Below are 17258 nucleotides of genomic sequence, written 5' to 3'. Positions count from 1 at the left end.
TTATATATCAAATGCAGCTAGGAAATCTATATCCTGCAATATGCAATTTTGCATCTACAAGGATTAAAATGCAAAGTGAAATTCAAGCCAACCTGGGAATTGTTGTAGAAATAAAAATGAACACTAAATTTTCCTTTTCAAAAAGACTTTATTTTGAAATTGCAAAACAGAAACTACAAAATTGCTGTCGTACAAACTTAACAGATGAGAGTTACACTTGTTAAAAAATAGAAGAGTCACTGTGATGCATGTTCTAAAAATTGCACTAACTGTGAAAACCAAAGTGCTTTTATGGACCCGTAATAAACACACACCTGGGAGTACACTTTGAACTGCTCTTCACAGACACAGACTCATATTACATTCCTTCTATACCGCTGCTTTGAGTTACATTGTATCACAGCCAAATCAGAGTCCAGTTGTCATTAGCCTAGTGTTTCCTTTGCATTGTATGAAGTTCTTTGGCGAAAATATCATGATGCATTGGAAAAGAGGTGTACATACACCAGAACTTTACGTTAGAAAGTTGTCGAAATGTACTGGGACGGAAATTCAGGGAATCTTTACCCTACACACACAAACACTAAATTACAGTGGAAGCCAAATTTTGAAGCAACTTTCCAAAACACAATGGCACAGGTGTGATAATATTTAGATCAATTTCACTGTCCATCATTATCTGCAAAAGACAATACTGAAGCAAGTTACTGACAATGACATAATCCCCACTTGTAATTGGAAATTAGTCAGTGGAAAAAATTACATTGAAATTAATATGATCCGAACATGAATGAGAGTACAGTTGACCTATCTGCGACTGATGCACATATTGGATTGAACTGTAAACAATCAGACATTGGTATGAATGGCATTAGGTTATTTCATAGAGTTATATTATTGCATTCAATTACAACACTGTCAGATTAACATATTTACCAATTTTCATCAAATTTGAGGCACTATTTAAGCAATAGGGCAGACTCAACCACAGTACACCATGAGATTTTGACCAGTTCATGACATATATGCACGAGCGATAGCGAGTGCATATATGAAGTGAACTGGTCAAAATCGAGTGGTATACCGTCGCTGGGTGTGATTTATTGGTATTATATCATACAGTATATTGGAAATTCTGGCGTGGAGTGTCAAAAACGGATTTTTGCCTAAGCTGAGAACTTGAGCGTATGCCAGCCGTATTGCCAATATACCAAGATTCTTTTCGCATTTTGACCAATCAGATTGCTGTATTTGCGCCATTAATATTCTGCTATGATATAATTCTGGATAGATCACTAAAGAAAAAAGTTCATTAAACATGTAAATCAGCAGTTCACTTCACATTGCTAAATGTCTTTGCATGCAGTTACAATACTGCGAAATCGACATTTGTACCATGTTTCACAAAAGTTTATGCAGTCTTTCTAGACATATCAAACATACAAATTTTCATTTGATTGACATGGTACTACTACTCAATGGCTTTGCACACTATCAAAGTACTGAGTGTTTAAAATTTGTACCAAATTTTGTTGACTTTGCTGTATCATTTTAGATATATCACCTTAATTATAAAATCTCATTAAAAAATGCAAATCACCAATAATTGAAATGATACAGCTAAATGTCTCTGCACACTATTACAGCTCTGATATATCAACATTCTACCAAGTATCATGAGATTTGAGTGAGTACTCGACGAGAAATCACAAATGATTCAATTGTCCCAAACATTTACACTGGGAAAATACAAAGATAATATAGGATTCAGATTCAGACAATAAGAGTCTGGATACAAGACACCCAAGGTAATTTTGGATTAAGCTTCATGGCATGTACCTCTTAATATCCAAAATAAAGAGAATCTGTGGGGGCCAACTTTGATTGTTTTGTGAAATCAAATGGCATACATCAGGAGGCCATAGGATACTGTACTTAAGCAAAGTTTTTTACAAATTGCCTAAAATGACTGAGAAATTGGTGGTGACAGATGCATGGATGGACATGAATTAAGGTTCAGATTCAGACAATACGAGTCTGAATACCAGACACCAGGGATAATTTTGGATTCAGATTCGGGGGAAGCTGCTCTGATATCAAAAAAAGGTGAATCCTTGGGGGCCAATTTTGATTGCTTTGTGAAAGATATTGTTGTGTATCAAGGGACTATAGGTCACTATACCTATACAAAGTTTTTAAAGCTGCTTCACAGGTGTCTTAGAAAAGGCTGGTGATGGATGCATGGTTGGATGGATGGGACCTAATCTATAAGTCCCCACCTAACTTAGTCCTGGGCAGGAACTGATAACTCTTCCATTTCAGAAGCCCCACTCCAACTTAATTTTTGTGTTGCTGATGAATATATACATTCCAGTTGGTCCGCTTCTGCCTCCAGGCAAACACAGGGTCGTCCCAACTGCAGAGCTGTGGTGAAAACGCTACCTGCAAACACAAATGAAAATACTGAGTGAACAATGCTGTGAACTATATAGAACACACTACACATAGAAAAGTATATTCTCTTTAAATTAAAGAGGATGTTAATCTTTACCTGACATTACATGACTTTTAGTCATTGCTCATATAAGTTTTTAATTACAAAGCGTTTCTAGCTTTACAATGTTGCTAGTGAACAATCAGAGCATTTCCTGTGTTAAAAGATTTTCTATGCAATTTAATCACAGAGAAAAATGTCTCTTTATAAGTGGTTTTTTCAGACCTTTTTTGTTAAAACCCTTCAGAGACATAATACACATGCATGCAAGACAATTATGCCATAACAAGATATATTTCCTTGCAATCAATTTTGAAGCTCTACAAAAAAATTAAAAAAAACATTACAAAAAACTATTTAAATAAACTCACAAATGCATAACCAATGTGAGCTAAAAAGTTACCTTGCTTCCTTGTTGCATCTAGTATCCATCTTCCTCAGCACAGAACATGGTTATGATTTTCGACAAAAATCACTCATCTGTTCCACATCTTCCACAATCCACAGATTGTGATGGGGGTCATTTCCAAATTCACTTGGACTGCATTGACCGCACCTGTCTCAGACCAGTAGCCTACAACCAGACCCTTCACAGACTTCCACAAAGTCTTTGAAGCTGTAAGTTAAGAAAATGGGACACAAACAATCTTAAAAATGTATATGTATCTATATGTATCTGTATTTCTAAGAGTGATATCTGACTTCCAGTTTATATAGATTCAATGGATGGCAAAAGATAGCCAGGAAACCAAAACAACAACATGATCTGAAACAAATAAGATAATGCTATTGTTTGTAAGAAACAACAGAATTGACCATGTGAGTGACAGTGAGTGCACTGACCGTGGCAGAAAACTCAATTTGGTTTTGATCATTTCTTTGTCAAACCTGGGCCTTGATTATAAAAGGTGGACACAGCTGATATCTTATTTAGATAGAAAAGGTTAACATCCTGGAAGAGCTTTTGAAAACTGCACCAGCAGCACTGACAAAGAGAATATGTACGACAAGTTTCCATGTGTTATGAACCCATGAATATCAGTCGAATGCTGTTTCAGTAACATACATGCAAATTCAGTTGTAGTATACGGACAAAATTAATCAAACCTTTGGCAATAGACATATGTAGACCATGTGACCCAAAGCTGTGCATGGGATTCGAAATTAAAGGTTTAATGTACTGAATAGGCAGTGCATAATGAATCCTAGGGTCAGAGAAGAATGGCTCTAATCACCTGCTATACATGTGTCATTTCAGTAGAAACAACCTCATGTGAAAATAACTTCTAGATATTATAGTATTTGGTTGATTCTGTATGTAAATAGATTAAAAGGATAAAAAATCACATAAAATACCAGCAATTACAAGATTTGTTAAACTGCAGGAAATAATAGCCTTCTTCCACCCTGCAACATGTTTGTCCCAGAATCTTCTTCACACTGCTAATGGATTCTACATCACATAGGGCAACAATATTGAAATATGGAATGTTGCAGTCCAGGTTCAGTGACTTTACTTTGTTGACTTGTTCAGTGAAACAGTCTTCACTCCAGTCCTGTTAACAGATAACATAGAACATCAGTTTTTTCATTCACATGGTTACACTGAACAACAAATCTGGAGACCAAAAAAGCAGTCAACTATATCTAATCAATCAACAATGCAGGCACTTAAATTGTTTCTTTCTAAAATCATCAGGAAAATTTTTAAACACAAACAAATTAAAGACCCAGTGCTGCTAACTTTTGATGATAATTTCACCATTTTTATTTTGAATGTGAACCATAATTTCTTGTTCTTCTCCCCAAAGAGCAGCACTGGGGCTTAAAGTTTCTCATGCGTAACATTCATTTCTTGTGACCATTTCCTCCTACTTGTTCATTTTCAAGTTTTAACAAAGGCCTAAAATATGAAGTTCTAAACTGTCTGGAAACAATGGGCTTGTTTCAGTGATTGGATTGTTGTTTTTCATTGACGTGCTGGCACAAATGTGGTCTGTTTGTGACATAAACAGGCTCTTTTTTCAATAAATCTGTGCATGTTATATTGTTAAGTGTAAAGACTATTGAATCTGATCTCAGTATTTCCAAATCAAACACCTTTCTATACTGTGTGTAGAGATAGAATCCTAAAACATGGACTGAGTGAACCATGTATTTGTGTGTTAGTCACTCTCAAATATGTGTATACCGGTACTGATCAAATTGGGTCACAAAAGCTATTTTGATCATAACCCATACATGTAACCACAGTGTGTAAAACAAAAGAGTTTTGTACAGCAAAGGTGTCAATATACATCATTTCAATGCCACATCTGTTGTATCTCCTGGTTTGGACTTCAGAGGCCATGCAACACACTTGTTTTAGAAAAATCACACCACAAGCTTGGTGAAAATTATTTCTATTGGCTAACCCGTTTCCAAAAACATGACGAGATCAGCTTAGTCAGTAATTTTTTTTAAGCTTTGAACACAAAATGAAGAGAGCATCACTTGGACCACATTTTACCACTATCGCTTGTGTTACCTGCTAAATTACTATATATGCCACATATATAGACACTCACCTCGGGAATACTTATAAGGCTTAGTTCAGCACCGTTGAATTCTGGACAGGTGTCCTTATTGTTTCCAATGTTAGGGAAGTGATATTTAAATCAAGCACACATCCTCTTGTGTTGTTTTCTGCTGTGAAAATGTTCAGTGCGGTTGATTCTAATGGAACTTCACCTGAGTCCAACATGTCTCGAATCTTTTTACACTCTTGCTTGAGCTCTAGTGGCGTTCCTCTGCTAAACTTAAGATCTTTAAACCTGCATAGGTATTCCCTGTCTGCATAAGCTGGCAACTTCTTTTCTAAAACATGCCAAGGCATTCCCAATTCCTTCACAAAGCTTTCCTGTACAACTCTCATCTTCTGCACCTCCTTGGCATCACTGTTCATTTTTTGTAAACTGTTGTCACCATCAAGGACCTCTTGAAGATATTCGCAGATGGAGTTTAAATTTATATGGACCAGGTTGCTAAAATAAATACACTGGGATGTCTGGCTTTGCCATCAGGTTTTTCTTTGTCACTCTTTGACCAGCCAGTACTCCTCTCCCATAGTTTTCAAAGATTTCATCAAGTTTCACTGCGACAGTCTCAGTTTGCTTCGCTAGATGTAAAATTGTATCCATATCAGTATCATTCTGCAATAGATAAATAGAAATATTATTACAGAGAGAGTTTTCCTAATACTGCCATCTCACAATAAACCCTGCCTTGTGTATCTTACATCAACAGCAAGTGAGCCAGTGTGGACCAATGCAACCTTTATGTACAGTACCAACAACAATACAACCTTGCCAAAACTAAGGGTTGGCACAACTCCTGCCACAACCTCTATCAAAACACTTGTGTGGCAGTATGTAAATTGATGAAATCATATTCAGGAAAGTTTACTCTCATAAATATATGCTCTTTAGGATTTTTAATGGGGTACATTTTTGAAAACTATTGTGAAAATGTTATACTTATCTTTGTGGGCAACCTGGCTAAATGGTCAAGTTTTTGTTAAAATAAGACAATTTGAAACACAAAACACTTTATTGCAAATATAAAAAAAATTACCATTTAGGTAATTTCCACATATTCAGCAAGAGCTTACTTGGTTTTGGTTACATGCATGATAAAGGCCCGGTAAAAAATGAAAGTCATGCAGCAGTATAATATGTGCTCACAAATAAGCACAGTTGTTCACATACGGTAATTCCTGTTGTATATGACTTCACAGTTTTAAATGTACAACCACAGGCCTTCAACACACCAATCAGGCAACAGCTCCTGTATCTATGTTCTGAACCTCGTTGCAGGTACAGTACACACTAAACTTCCTTTCAGAAAGGCCTGTCAAAGACAAGCCCAAACAAGCCAAAGGCTTGCCTTAACCTGTTCACCCCAATGCCCTGTATAACAGATCCACATTCGCCATTGATAACACAATGGGATTGGGCCAAACCATGGTGCTGAAAGGGTTAAGGCAAGCTCAAAGCATGCTAAGATAGACAGCCAAGTCTGCATGTCTCATTGTCACCTTGTCTGGGGCCATTGATTCTAAAGGTGATAACTATCATTGCCACTGAATTATATTTATATGTGATTTCCTGTACATTGTAGGAAATACAAGTACTGCGTGTTGAAAGCTAGACTCGGGGTCACAGGCTTGTTTTAGGCTTGTCTGACAAATGCTCAAAGCCAATCAAAAGCAGGACTAAAGGCAGTATGCTCCTTTATGATGAAAGACTTAAACTTTTGCTCAGACTTTCCTAAACAAAATTTCAACCATCCTCTTACCAAATCAACAATAAAAATCTGGAGTCACCGTGCAAATTTTTTAACTAGCGAAACAAATAACCCACTGTGATTGCGATGTTTGAAATTCAAAATGACCGGCCACTCCTGTGTTAACTCTATGAAAAAAAAAAATTTTGGATTATCCAAAAACTAAGACTGTGAAAATTCTTAATCTGTCTCAGAGGCGCGATCTACCTAATCAAACCATCGAGCTGTTGCAGTCCATCAAGCTGTTGCAGTCAAATTCTTATGAAAAATTAAACATAAGAAAACCTGGAAAAAATCTGGTATGACAAAAAAACTATCTGAAAAGTGACAAAAATTACCGATAATACAGTTCATGAACTTCAAGATGTCTTAGACATTTTGAGGGCAGTACAGTGGCATTTCCCAAGCAGTTGCAATGCACAATACACTTTATGCCAAGCATAATACCAAAAGTTTTGGTTTGCATTTTGATAGTCCTAATTTCACTGATAGTTTAACATAATATCACACAGTATCTTTCTACTAAACATTTCTGTGTATTTGTGAATGCTAGGAAGGATAGTCATACATTTCCATGGACAAATTTAGATCTTAGACATTGGTCCCTAACAAAAGACATAAAACTCAGTTTTTGTTCCTGTGCAATGTGTTTGTAATTTCCAGCACATATGTCATGTGTTGACAAGAACTGTACTGACAAAGTTTCAAAATTAAACTTACTTGTTGTAAATGTTCTTACAGGACCTCTTCCATTCCTCAGAAGCAGATTTCACGGAAACTAGTCTGTCCCGACATATTTGAACCTGAGATGAGCATTCAAATGAAATGAAATTAAAAACATAATACCTCGTGTCATTATTGCATTGATCACTTGATACAATTGTTTTTGCTTGTTTGGTACGAGGAGCAAGTTCAATTCACTAAAGGCAAAAATCAATGTTACCCACATAAAAGTGTGAAAGTTTATAAGATATCCTTGAAAATGATATTCTCTGCTATACAGTGATTGTTACCATGGAAATGTGCTTTTAACCCTTTTCCTGCTGATAATATAATGGAAATAACAGACTCCGCTCTGACCATTAACGTTTATTTGTGGGCGCTGGTTCAAGGAAAGCCGAATTAACCGGCTCGGCAAGCCTCGCCCATTAATATTGGGCTTTCCTCTCGCCCTTGACCACAAATAAACGTTAATGGTCAGCGCGTCGCCCGTTATTTCTGTATTTATGGGCGCAGGCTCAAGGAAAGCCAAAATGAAAGGGCTTGGCAAGCCTTGTCCATTAATTTTTGGCTTTCCTTGCCCTTGCCCATATATAAACATTAATGGTCTGCGCGTCGTCTGTTACTTCAATATCATATGCAGAGCTGCCTTGCAACCAGGCAATGGTGTAATCCACAAATGACCAATTTTAGTACTACGGCTGTTTGGAATAAAGAAGACAGATACAATAAACATAATGTATCCTCAAATGATGCACTAAACTTACCTTTTCTTGGTACTGAGTTTATGGACTAAGTGCTGCATATCATTATGACGGTTCGCAAGCCACATGGACTGTTCTTCATTCAGAGAACAGTATATTTTGCACTGCCGTGACTTGAATAATTGCCTGTCTTTGTACTTTTCAGCAAGTTGCTTTGTGGCTGTGTAATTATGCTGACCACCCAGTATGGTGTATTTGTATCCGTTAACCTACACGATGATAGATAGGAGAAATGACGCTGAATTTTACTAGACCATGGGCAACAGATGAGAAAGTCAATATAATTATTGCGACCTCTACTCTGATATTGAAAACACGTAATAAAGACAATTGTTGGGATTTATTAGTTGGCTTTATGAGATGAAGAGTTCTTCTCTATTCTGTCATCTCTGATTGTCTGCCTGAATGAAATACATAAAGCCAGGGTATAAATGGAACAATTTTCTTAAAACTGCTTTGGCTGATTTTGAAAATGGCAGTCACAGATACTTGCTAGGCTGCCATTCAATTAAACACACACAGTCACAGCTGCAGTTACAGTTGCCCAAATGTGAGTTGGCAGACCCTCGTAGAAATCTGGTAAATTCTGGCAGCAAACCCACAAAGATCTAAAGCTATTTCTTGTGTGTTTTACCACCAAACATAAGTTATATACTGAACTTTAAGATATTTGATACTCACGTTATTCTTGTTGAAGTCATCTTTTTTAACATCCACCATAACAACATATGGGCTGTATGATTCGTCTGTACACTTCTCCATGCTGTCGACCAGAGTCTGAACAAAGTAGTCATCAACTTTTCTCACTTGTTTTCCTAGCTTCAAATTACAAGTGTGAATACCAAACAAACCTGAAAGGAAAATGCATCACAACATAAGCTGTGTACTTTGAATTTTTATAGCTCCAGTGGCTGTATCTTTTATATAATTTTTTCTAGTAAGATAACTTTAAATAAAAATACCGCAATTATACGGTGTCGCTCAAATTTGATCAGAATTGGTACATACCAAAGATCAACAATAAGTGTTATTTCTATCTGTTCAGTGCAGGAAAATCATACGTTGATGTTATGACAATTTCTGCACAGTACAACCAGAGAAACAAGACATATTTAAACCAGAAAATTAAGAATGACAAAAGTAAATAAGGTCGGAAACTTTAGTTACTGAAGGTCAACTTTAGCAACATGCATAGCAGAGAATCTTTCAACCATGGATGTACAAAAAATAGACATCCATGGTTTCAGCAGATCTGTTAATATGTCACAGTTCATAAACAATGACAGGAAATGACCAATTAGCTGTTTCAGTTACTGCTACCACTCCCAAACATAATAGGTACCCTGCATACAAATAGGTTAAAAGTCAAAATCCTCTAATTCAGATGTGTGGGCTGATTCAGTTCACTGCCACCACTCCTGCACATTTGCAGGATTTCCCTTTTTCTTACCTCATTTGCACATTTTTGACACTGGCGTGTTCATTTGAACAAATTCACATCTCAACCCCTACATCTACCTGTACACCAAATACTGAGACGGTAGCTTTGGCGGTATGGGAGCCTTTGTGTGTGACGGACATACATCCGCACATACATACCCACAAATATACAGACGCCAATCACTCATCATATAATCTCTTTTTGGTATTTATATATAAAACCAATTATATTACCATGCCCTGCCCGTCGCATTTTGATTGGTCGAGCTGAACCATGTGACTGACCACAAATACACAGTAATGGTTTGTTTACATGCCCGTGAATATGAATAATAAGATTAACAACTCAAAGTATCGTAATTTTACAGCTCAAACGTAAATCATAATCAATCACAAAATAAATTGAGCACTTGTAGGTCAAGTTGAGATACTTTTTTCTGAAAACATCTCCGGATTTGCCAATTTTTTACAGCGCGCGTGACAGTGCGTCGCGTATTGCTCAGTTTCTGGGGCCCAGTTGTCGTTCGCTCCTGAAATTTTCGGAAATTTTGACGGTTTTCTTGGGTTGGCTGATAATATAATGGAAATAACAGACTCCGCTCTGACCATTAACGTTTATTTATGGGCGCGGGCTCGAGGAAAGCCAATTAACGGGCTCAGCAAGCCTCGCCCGTTGATTTTCGGCTTTCCTCTCGCCCTTGCCCACAAATAAACGTTAATGGTCAGCGCGTCGCCCGTTATTTCTATAATATGAGCTAAAACAAGTGACCTAGTGGCTGTTAGAGCCCTGCTGTGATATTGACATACAGTCAGAAGGCAACTGTTTTGGATAAATGCAAATTAAGCAGTTGGACAACTGCTTCATTTGCAGTTTTTCTGTAATGCACATAAAATTTATCCAAAACCGTGTTACTTCAGTCAACCTTAGGTTACTACGAGAAATTTTACAGGCAGATTTGGACAAGAAAATATATTTTTAATAAAAAAGACAAAACATTGTCCAATATATTTTGGAACCTGCATACCAAATTTCAAAGCAATAAATAAGACCAGTGCTCGTAAAGAAATATATTTTTTACAAATATTGTCCCAAAAATAAAATATGCAAAAAATTTACCAAACTGACCCAGGTTGTGTACCAATTTCACAGCAATCAGACAAGCAGTAGCAGAGAAATGGGCTTATTTCTGAAATATTGACAGACAAAACACGACAGACAATCCACCTTTATGAACATGTGGCAAGTGCAAGTCTTATTATCCACCTTGGATGCTTACAGTGACAAAGTATATTGTTTTCGGTTCAGAAAAAGACTAAAACATAATACAAAACATATGACCTCAGAGGGTTTAAGTGACCCTGAACCTGGTCATGGCTTTTAGTCTTCCCTTGGGTTATATGTGATCAGTTTCCACACTTCCACAGCTTTAGTAAGAGCCTAACTCAAAAGTCGGGTTAAACATAATTAACACGCTTTTCTCTGCAAAAAAATAGCTCAAATATGGATCAAAAAAGCTTTGAATAGGATCACTGCCTGTGTGCAATGTGCACATATGCTTATATTGTCATGACAGTGCATTTGTTCTTTGTGTTTGTCATATATTGACAAGGAATAGTGCTGACTGGTGCTACTGTAGCTTGGCTTGATACTTCAAACATATTTTATAGTCTTGAAATTGCACAACACCAACACTGTAAAATGGCTGTTGGGTTGCCTCCCCTGTACCACAGTAAGCTGGAATTGAGCCACTCATGTGTATCGCAATGAAGGTACATGTAGAATTCGGTAATATCTGAAGGAACCTGTAAGTATTTCACATATGAACGCGCAAACCATAAAATTGGCATACATCACACTATCTCTCTAACCAGTGTGCCCTCTAAATTTGGATTTTTTCCCTTAGTCATAACCTACTATTACTTATTCAGCTTGAAATTTTCTTGCCTCGCAGAGAATATTTATGATTCATGACGCAAAAAGAAGCTCAGAGGGCATACTGCCTCTAACCCATGTTTGACAGACAGGATATTGCCCATAAAACTACACACTTAGTTGCAAGCATGCAAAATAAAATGATACCCTGAAAGCAACCCAACCAAATATCTCACCTGGTATTGCATGGTCATTGACAATTTCAGTCATTGCATCTTCTGCTGACTTCACTGATGAGTCTTTGTGATTTCTTCTTTTCTTTTTTTTCAAATCCGGTACTATCAGTTCATCCGAGAAAGCCGTTTTTTCTGTGATTTACCACCAGGGCACCTAAAAAAGAAAGCCGACACAATAATATTACACACTTCGTGAAAGGAACAGTTTTCAATTTCTAGTTCTAACAATTGAGACTGCAGCATTAGCCAAGGTAGCAAACAAACCATAGACCAATAAGCAAACTGTCTCACGAAGTGTACTGTATTATGTTAACTGATTTTCCAGCATGTACCACAAATAATGGCAGTTTCTTGTACATTTGACTGATTGTGTGTACAGTTGTTGACTGTGCTGGTACTAAAAAAGTAGAGTCAAGGAGAAAAATTTGAACTATGATTTGGTTATGACTCTCTTGACAACCATGCCTAAAATGGGTGATTGGCCTGATTTCTCTAAGACAACTTGACTCCCCGAACACCCCCACCTCCCCGTGATAAAGCTAAAAACAGACAAGCCCAAGCCTGGCAAACTTGACCCAATCGGAAATTTTTTGTACATGGATTTATTTTTGCAGTGACACAATGTATGATTCTACATGAAATTTTAAATAATCAAATAGTCAGATTCAGTGTAAACCATTGCGCATGTACCATACACAGTTCCACCAACATCTGCCGAGCCCATCTGTGGCTACCACAAAAATTGTATGGGGTAATAGCTAAATAACAAGTTTCACAAATTTTTTCTTTGACTGTGACTGACTTTGACTGTGCTTCAGGATACATGTACAATGTCCTTGCTGCAATGCTCCCATAGTGGTGGTTGAGTTGACCAGGATAGGGGCTTACTTTGGTAGGAGTTGTCCAGTTGCAGTTGGCCTTGAGCAAGAACTATGTGTTCCACAAGTACAGAATGTACTATACCAGGGCTCCCGCTACCTATTCGCCAATTCGCCAAATGCGAAAGAAAGTTAAAAATGGCTACAAAAATTCCTGTTTGGCTAATGTAGTGGCTATTGAATTCTTAGACCTCCTCAACAGAAAACTACACCTAACAATAAAATGTTGTAAGATGTTGAAACAGTTTACCCTCCTTCCTACAAAGTTGCAATGTATTGAAACAGTTTACTCTCCTTTCTACAAAGTTACAAATTCCCTGGTACGTAAAACAAACACTGTTGCTGTTCGATACTACAATACATTATGAACGTAATGTCCATGAATACACTGAGGCCTGCTATGCCTCTGTGAGTCCTGGATCGTCCTTGAGTCTATCAAAAGTTTTACCTACTTTGCTGTATCAAAATTTGGCCTGCAACTACTCAGTTTGATAGTAAAAACCATAATTTCAAAGGAAACTTTAACAAACGGAGCCATAATACAAAAAAGGAGAAAAACTGAGGTTTTCTGAAAGGTCAAGTCTAGGTCACCTCTTCATGTGATGTTATGCATGAAGACCCCCTAATTACACAATTATGGTTCACAAGAAACCACCTAGGGTGGTCCAATAGGTGAAAGGTAATTTTGCTGCCTTTGGCATTCAGCTTGACTGACTCCCATTCGGCCTACTTCCAAACTGCTATAACTTATACAAGAAATTATGTGGTTCTGAATGATTGTGATATTTTTGTAGATTCCACCAGTTTAATAATCTAGAAGTGAACATCACCAGACATTTCTTGATGATATCAAAATATCAAATGAAAATATATCTGGGCTAAAACATTATCATAATCATTAAAACAATGAATGCCCTCAAACAGTGAGTAATTTAAATGAACATATATCGTTGTGTCTTGTTTTACAATAGTTGTGTTTGGCCCAGCCCTTTTTGTCTCAAGAAAAGTACTTATACTCAAGATGCTATTTCAGCCTGCTTGATCACAACTATAAATACAAGTAAAACCGGGCCCTTAAGTACCACAATAATCGTATCTACACTGCCATTGTGCTATACCATAAATGCTGTCTTCTGTATGGAAAATTGTTTTACTTGTGTGGCTCAAACATTTAGGTTATGGAAGACTGCATAAATTTGCCACATGAGAAGCCTGTAACTTATGACAAGCTATCATACTGTGAATACTAACTGAATGGATTGTGGCAGAAATATTCAATCTGTACCTCTTGTAATATACACTTAACATTGCTACCAGATTTTTAGAATTCAATTGCTACCTAATTTTATTTCTGGTGTTAAAACTTACCACCAAAAATGAGAAACGATTTCTATCCCTGAAATGTCATAAAAACACAGATTATAAATGCAAAAACTAAACACATATTTCATTAATGTAAAAACCATCATGAACATCATACAAAACATCTTGATTTGTAAAATTTGGGACTCCTGAATGACAAGAAAGCTGTTGCCACACTTGAGATCATAAGCTGGCTAAAAGTTACTCAAAATGGCTAAAAGATTTTAGATTTGGCTAATGAGTTGGCTAATCATTTGGTGACTTAGCGGGAGCCCTGCTATACACTTACCGAGCATTATCTTTTTGAGAGTAAGCAACCTCTGGAGATTGGCTGTGACACTCCGATGATGATCCTGTATCACTTGATGTATTAACGTCGTCTGACGTGGAATCAGATTGTGAATATGCAGACTGCATGCTTTCATCTGCGACTGATGTATCTTCTTGGGATGCATTGTCTTTGTCAACAAGCTCATTGAATTTTGAGACAAAGTCAACAGCCAATGTGATATCCCGGAAGTTGCGGCAAAAGTCATTCTGATGCCATTCGAACTCTTGACGAAAGAATGTATGTTTATAACCTTCGAAGAAAAACTGAAATGAAAATAATAACAAAAACAATAAAGTTACTGAATGAAACCTTGCCATCGCTGTTACACATGCAAACATAGTCACAGTGCCAAACGTGAAAAATCTCAACGATGCTTGCTGTGTTACTGATAATAGTGCCAAAACAGTAGTACTCTTCGCACTTCATATTAATATTCCAGAACAACATAAAAGCTCTTCGCCCATGTATAATCTCAAAATGCCAAGGGCCAAAGTAATTAAATTCTTTGTTTGGCGTCCACTCAAAATGGGTAAAGGTAAGCGCCTAAGCAGCTGAAAACACACAAGAAAATTAACACAAAGTAATTAGATAGCAGCAAATAAAAAAATTGAACTAAAATTTTTGGTTCAGAAAAGCTAAAGCGGGTATGTCCTAAAATTTCCTATTCAAATGCACTGTGTGTTTTCATGAAAACGTTAAAAACCTAAGCGGGCGTGGACGCAAAACAAAGAATTTCATTACTATGGCTAGATAACTTTCGTCATTACCGATGGTACGGCCCCTAGTCGGGCCGGGGTTAACCGGACTAGAGTAGGAAACATAACAGTGACAAAACTAAGTTACACACCTTTATGCCATTATGCCCGAGTGAATTTTTACTGTTGGTATCGACTACCACCTTCCTAACTGCAGACACCGGTTCTTTCACGTCTGAATCCCTTTCGCTCGGCCAGATTTGGTTAACCTCACACCTCGTCTTCGATCGCCACTGTTGTTCTTCTTACCTGTTGCAGTTACGTAAACATAAACGCTGGTATCGCCTTCTCCATTTTCTTTCACTAACCACCAATGTCGTTTCAATGTCATTTTGCGGAATAGTTCTGTGACGTTTCTCCTCTCAAAGCAGAAATGAAATGACGCCAGTCCACTAGCACTAAGAGGTTTGAGTGGACCATGACGTATGTGTGAAGGGCTGTGAATGGGTGGTGAGCCTCGCAACCGTAGTCTGTACGTCCTGGGTACGGCCACGTGAATGCTCCGAAGGCAATTGTTCACTCACAGTACCCATCCTCCGTAGTTTACTCCATGCACCGTCCGGTGGGGTGACGGTACTGCATGTCATGGTTTCAAAGTCATGTAGTTTCTGATTCTGATTCTGATTCCTCTCCCGTATGAACTTTGGGTATGGCGTACATGATTTCATATCGATGACATTGTTATGATTGATGCAACTAAAAACTAAAATTATGTTCAACTTACTTCATAAAGCTCGCAACTTATATTTGAAAATGGCCTGGAGGAACGTCTTCCTACATCTGTAATGTCGGCTGCATTACATAAATCACTTTGTACGGGCAAAAGTTCGCACAAAAAAAGGCATTTACAAGTTGTTTGCGAGACTCACGCGACTGATGGTTACCCATTCACACCTAATCTGATCAACCGGAAACCCACAGGTCCCTTGTCCAGTGCTTGTCAAGGTGTCAGCACACACTTGGCGTCATCACGTCCGTGAACCGGTAGAACTCAACACTCGATCTGTCGTAGCGATGTACACCTTTGTAAGCACTCAGCTCGTAGATAGTAAAACGTATATCTACCCCTTGTATGCAATTTGATTTCAGTAATATATGTGAAATGTATCTTTAGTCGCTGCTATTCGTAAATATAGTGCAAAGTACCCTTTGAATAGTTTGTGTAACCTTGTCACAATACCCGTGCAACCCCATACGATAATGCGATCACCCAACATTTGCTCGTGATAATTCGGCAAAGTTCGGCATTCGTACGTATCTAGACCTCCGCAGCGCAGATTATCCGAGAAGAGGTGAAGAACTGTGAAATCTCCTTGTTCAAAGTTAGACGCAGAGCGATGTGAATGACCAAGAACCGACTTTTCCCCCGAAACAACAGGTAAGAGTTGTACTTGACTGTCCTGGTTTCACTTATATCATTGTGTCACTGTATTTTTTAATTTTGCCCAGACCCATCAATGCATGGAGGAAGAAAGAACTTTAATCCTACCTCCATGATCAATTCAATGTAAATATTGGTATTGCTATTAAAATTTCCAAGCGGCTTGCGCCGGCCTGGTTCAAATTGCGCGCACATTGTGTTGAAGGAGTGAGTATGGCCCTGCAGAGAGCTATCTCTCGTTAGCTAGGATAGCTACCAAATCCAGAATTTTGTATACTGGGCTGCAATTCACAGTCCCAAAAATGTAGCTGCGCGTGCGGCACAGCTGGTGCATCGATACTGAAGACTCTGTTTGTACCTCGCGCGTTTGCTTGTTTGTTTATGCAGAGCTGCCTCTCTCATACTGATAAAATGATATCACCCTCTTCTCATTCAAATGAGATGAAGCATACCGTTTCCCCTACCCCGGCCGGGAATTTTGTCATACAATAATGAAAATGCAACTTGCAACATCCAAGTAGGTCATAGATATTGAAACTTGTAGTTGTAGACCGGGCGAGCCGTAGTTTCTCACGAGTCCAATTTCCACAAGGCCAAAAAATGTAGTCAGCAGCCATTTACATGTGAGTATATAATGCATGGCTTTGCGTTCCTTTGGAATTTGCTTTGTCTATCGTTGGTATTTTGACAACGTATGGGTT

General features: G+C 37.8%; 1 protein-coding gene and 1 long non-coding RNA gene across 2 annotated transcripts; both read right to left on the bottom strand.

Moving 5' to 3' along the window:
• Positions 1-1555: 1555 nt before the first annotated feature.
• Positions 1556-5343, bottom strand: LOC139128832 (uncharacterized). Its single transcript, XR_011551424.1, has 4 exons — positions 5062-5343; positions 3861-4050; positions 2898-3110; positions 1556-2442 (listed from the first exon to the last, which is right to left on the bottom strand). It is a non-coding gene; the product is annotated as an uncharacterized lncRNA (long non-coding RNA).
• Positions 5344-5517: 174 nt separating this feature from the next.
• Positions 5518-16304, bottom strand: LOC139128842 (uncharacterized). The gene is made up of 7 exons (XM_070694550.1): positions 15426-16304; positions 14380-14684; positions 11851-12004; positions 8983-9152; positions 8305-8510; positions 7035-7059; positions 5518-5685 (listed from the first exon to the last, which is right to left on the bottom strand). Exons 3-7 carry the CDS (start codon positions 11882-11884, stop codon positions 5518-5520), a joined length of 603 nt encoding a protein of 200 aa, XP_070550651.1. The 5' UTR covers positions 11885-12004; positions 14380-14684; positions 15426-16304.
• Between the last annotated feature and the right edge of the window lie 954 nt (positions 16305-17258).

This window comes from Ptychodera flava, unplaced genomic scaffold (assembly GCF_041260155.1).
Source record: "Ptychodera flava strain L36383 unplaced genomic scaffold, AS_Pfla_20210202 Scaffold_73__1_contigs__length_589788_pilon, whole genome shotgun sequence".
Classification (NCBI taxonomy): domain Eukaryota; kingdom Metazoa; phylum Hemichordata; class Enteropneusta; family Ptychoderidae; genus Ptychodera; species Ptychodera flava.
This window is presented reverse-complemented; position numbering and strand designations above follow the sequence as displayed.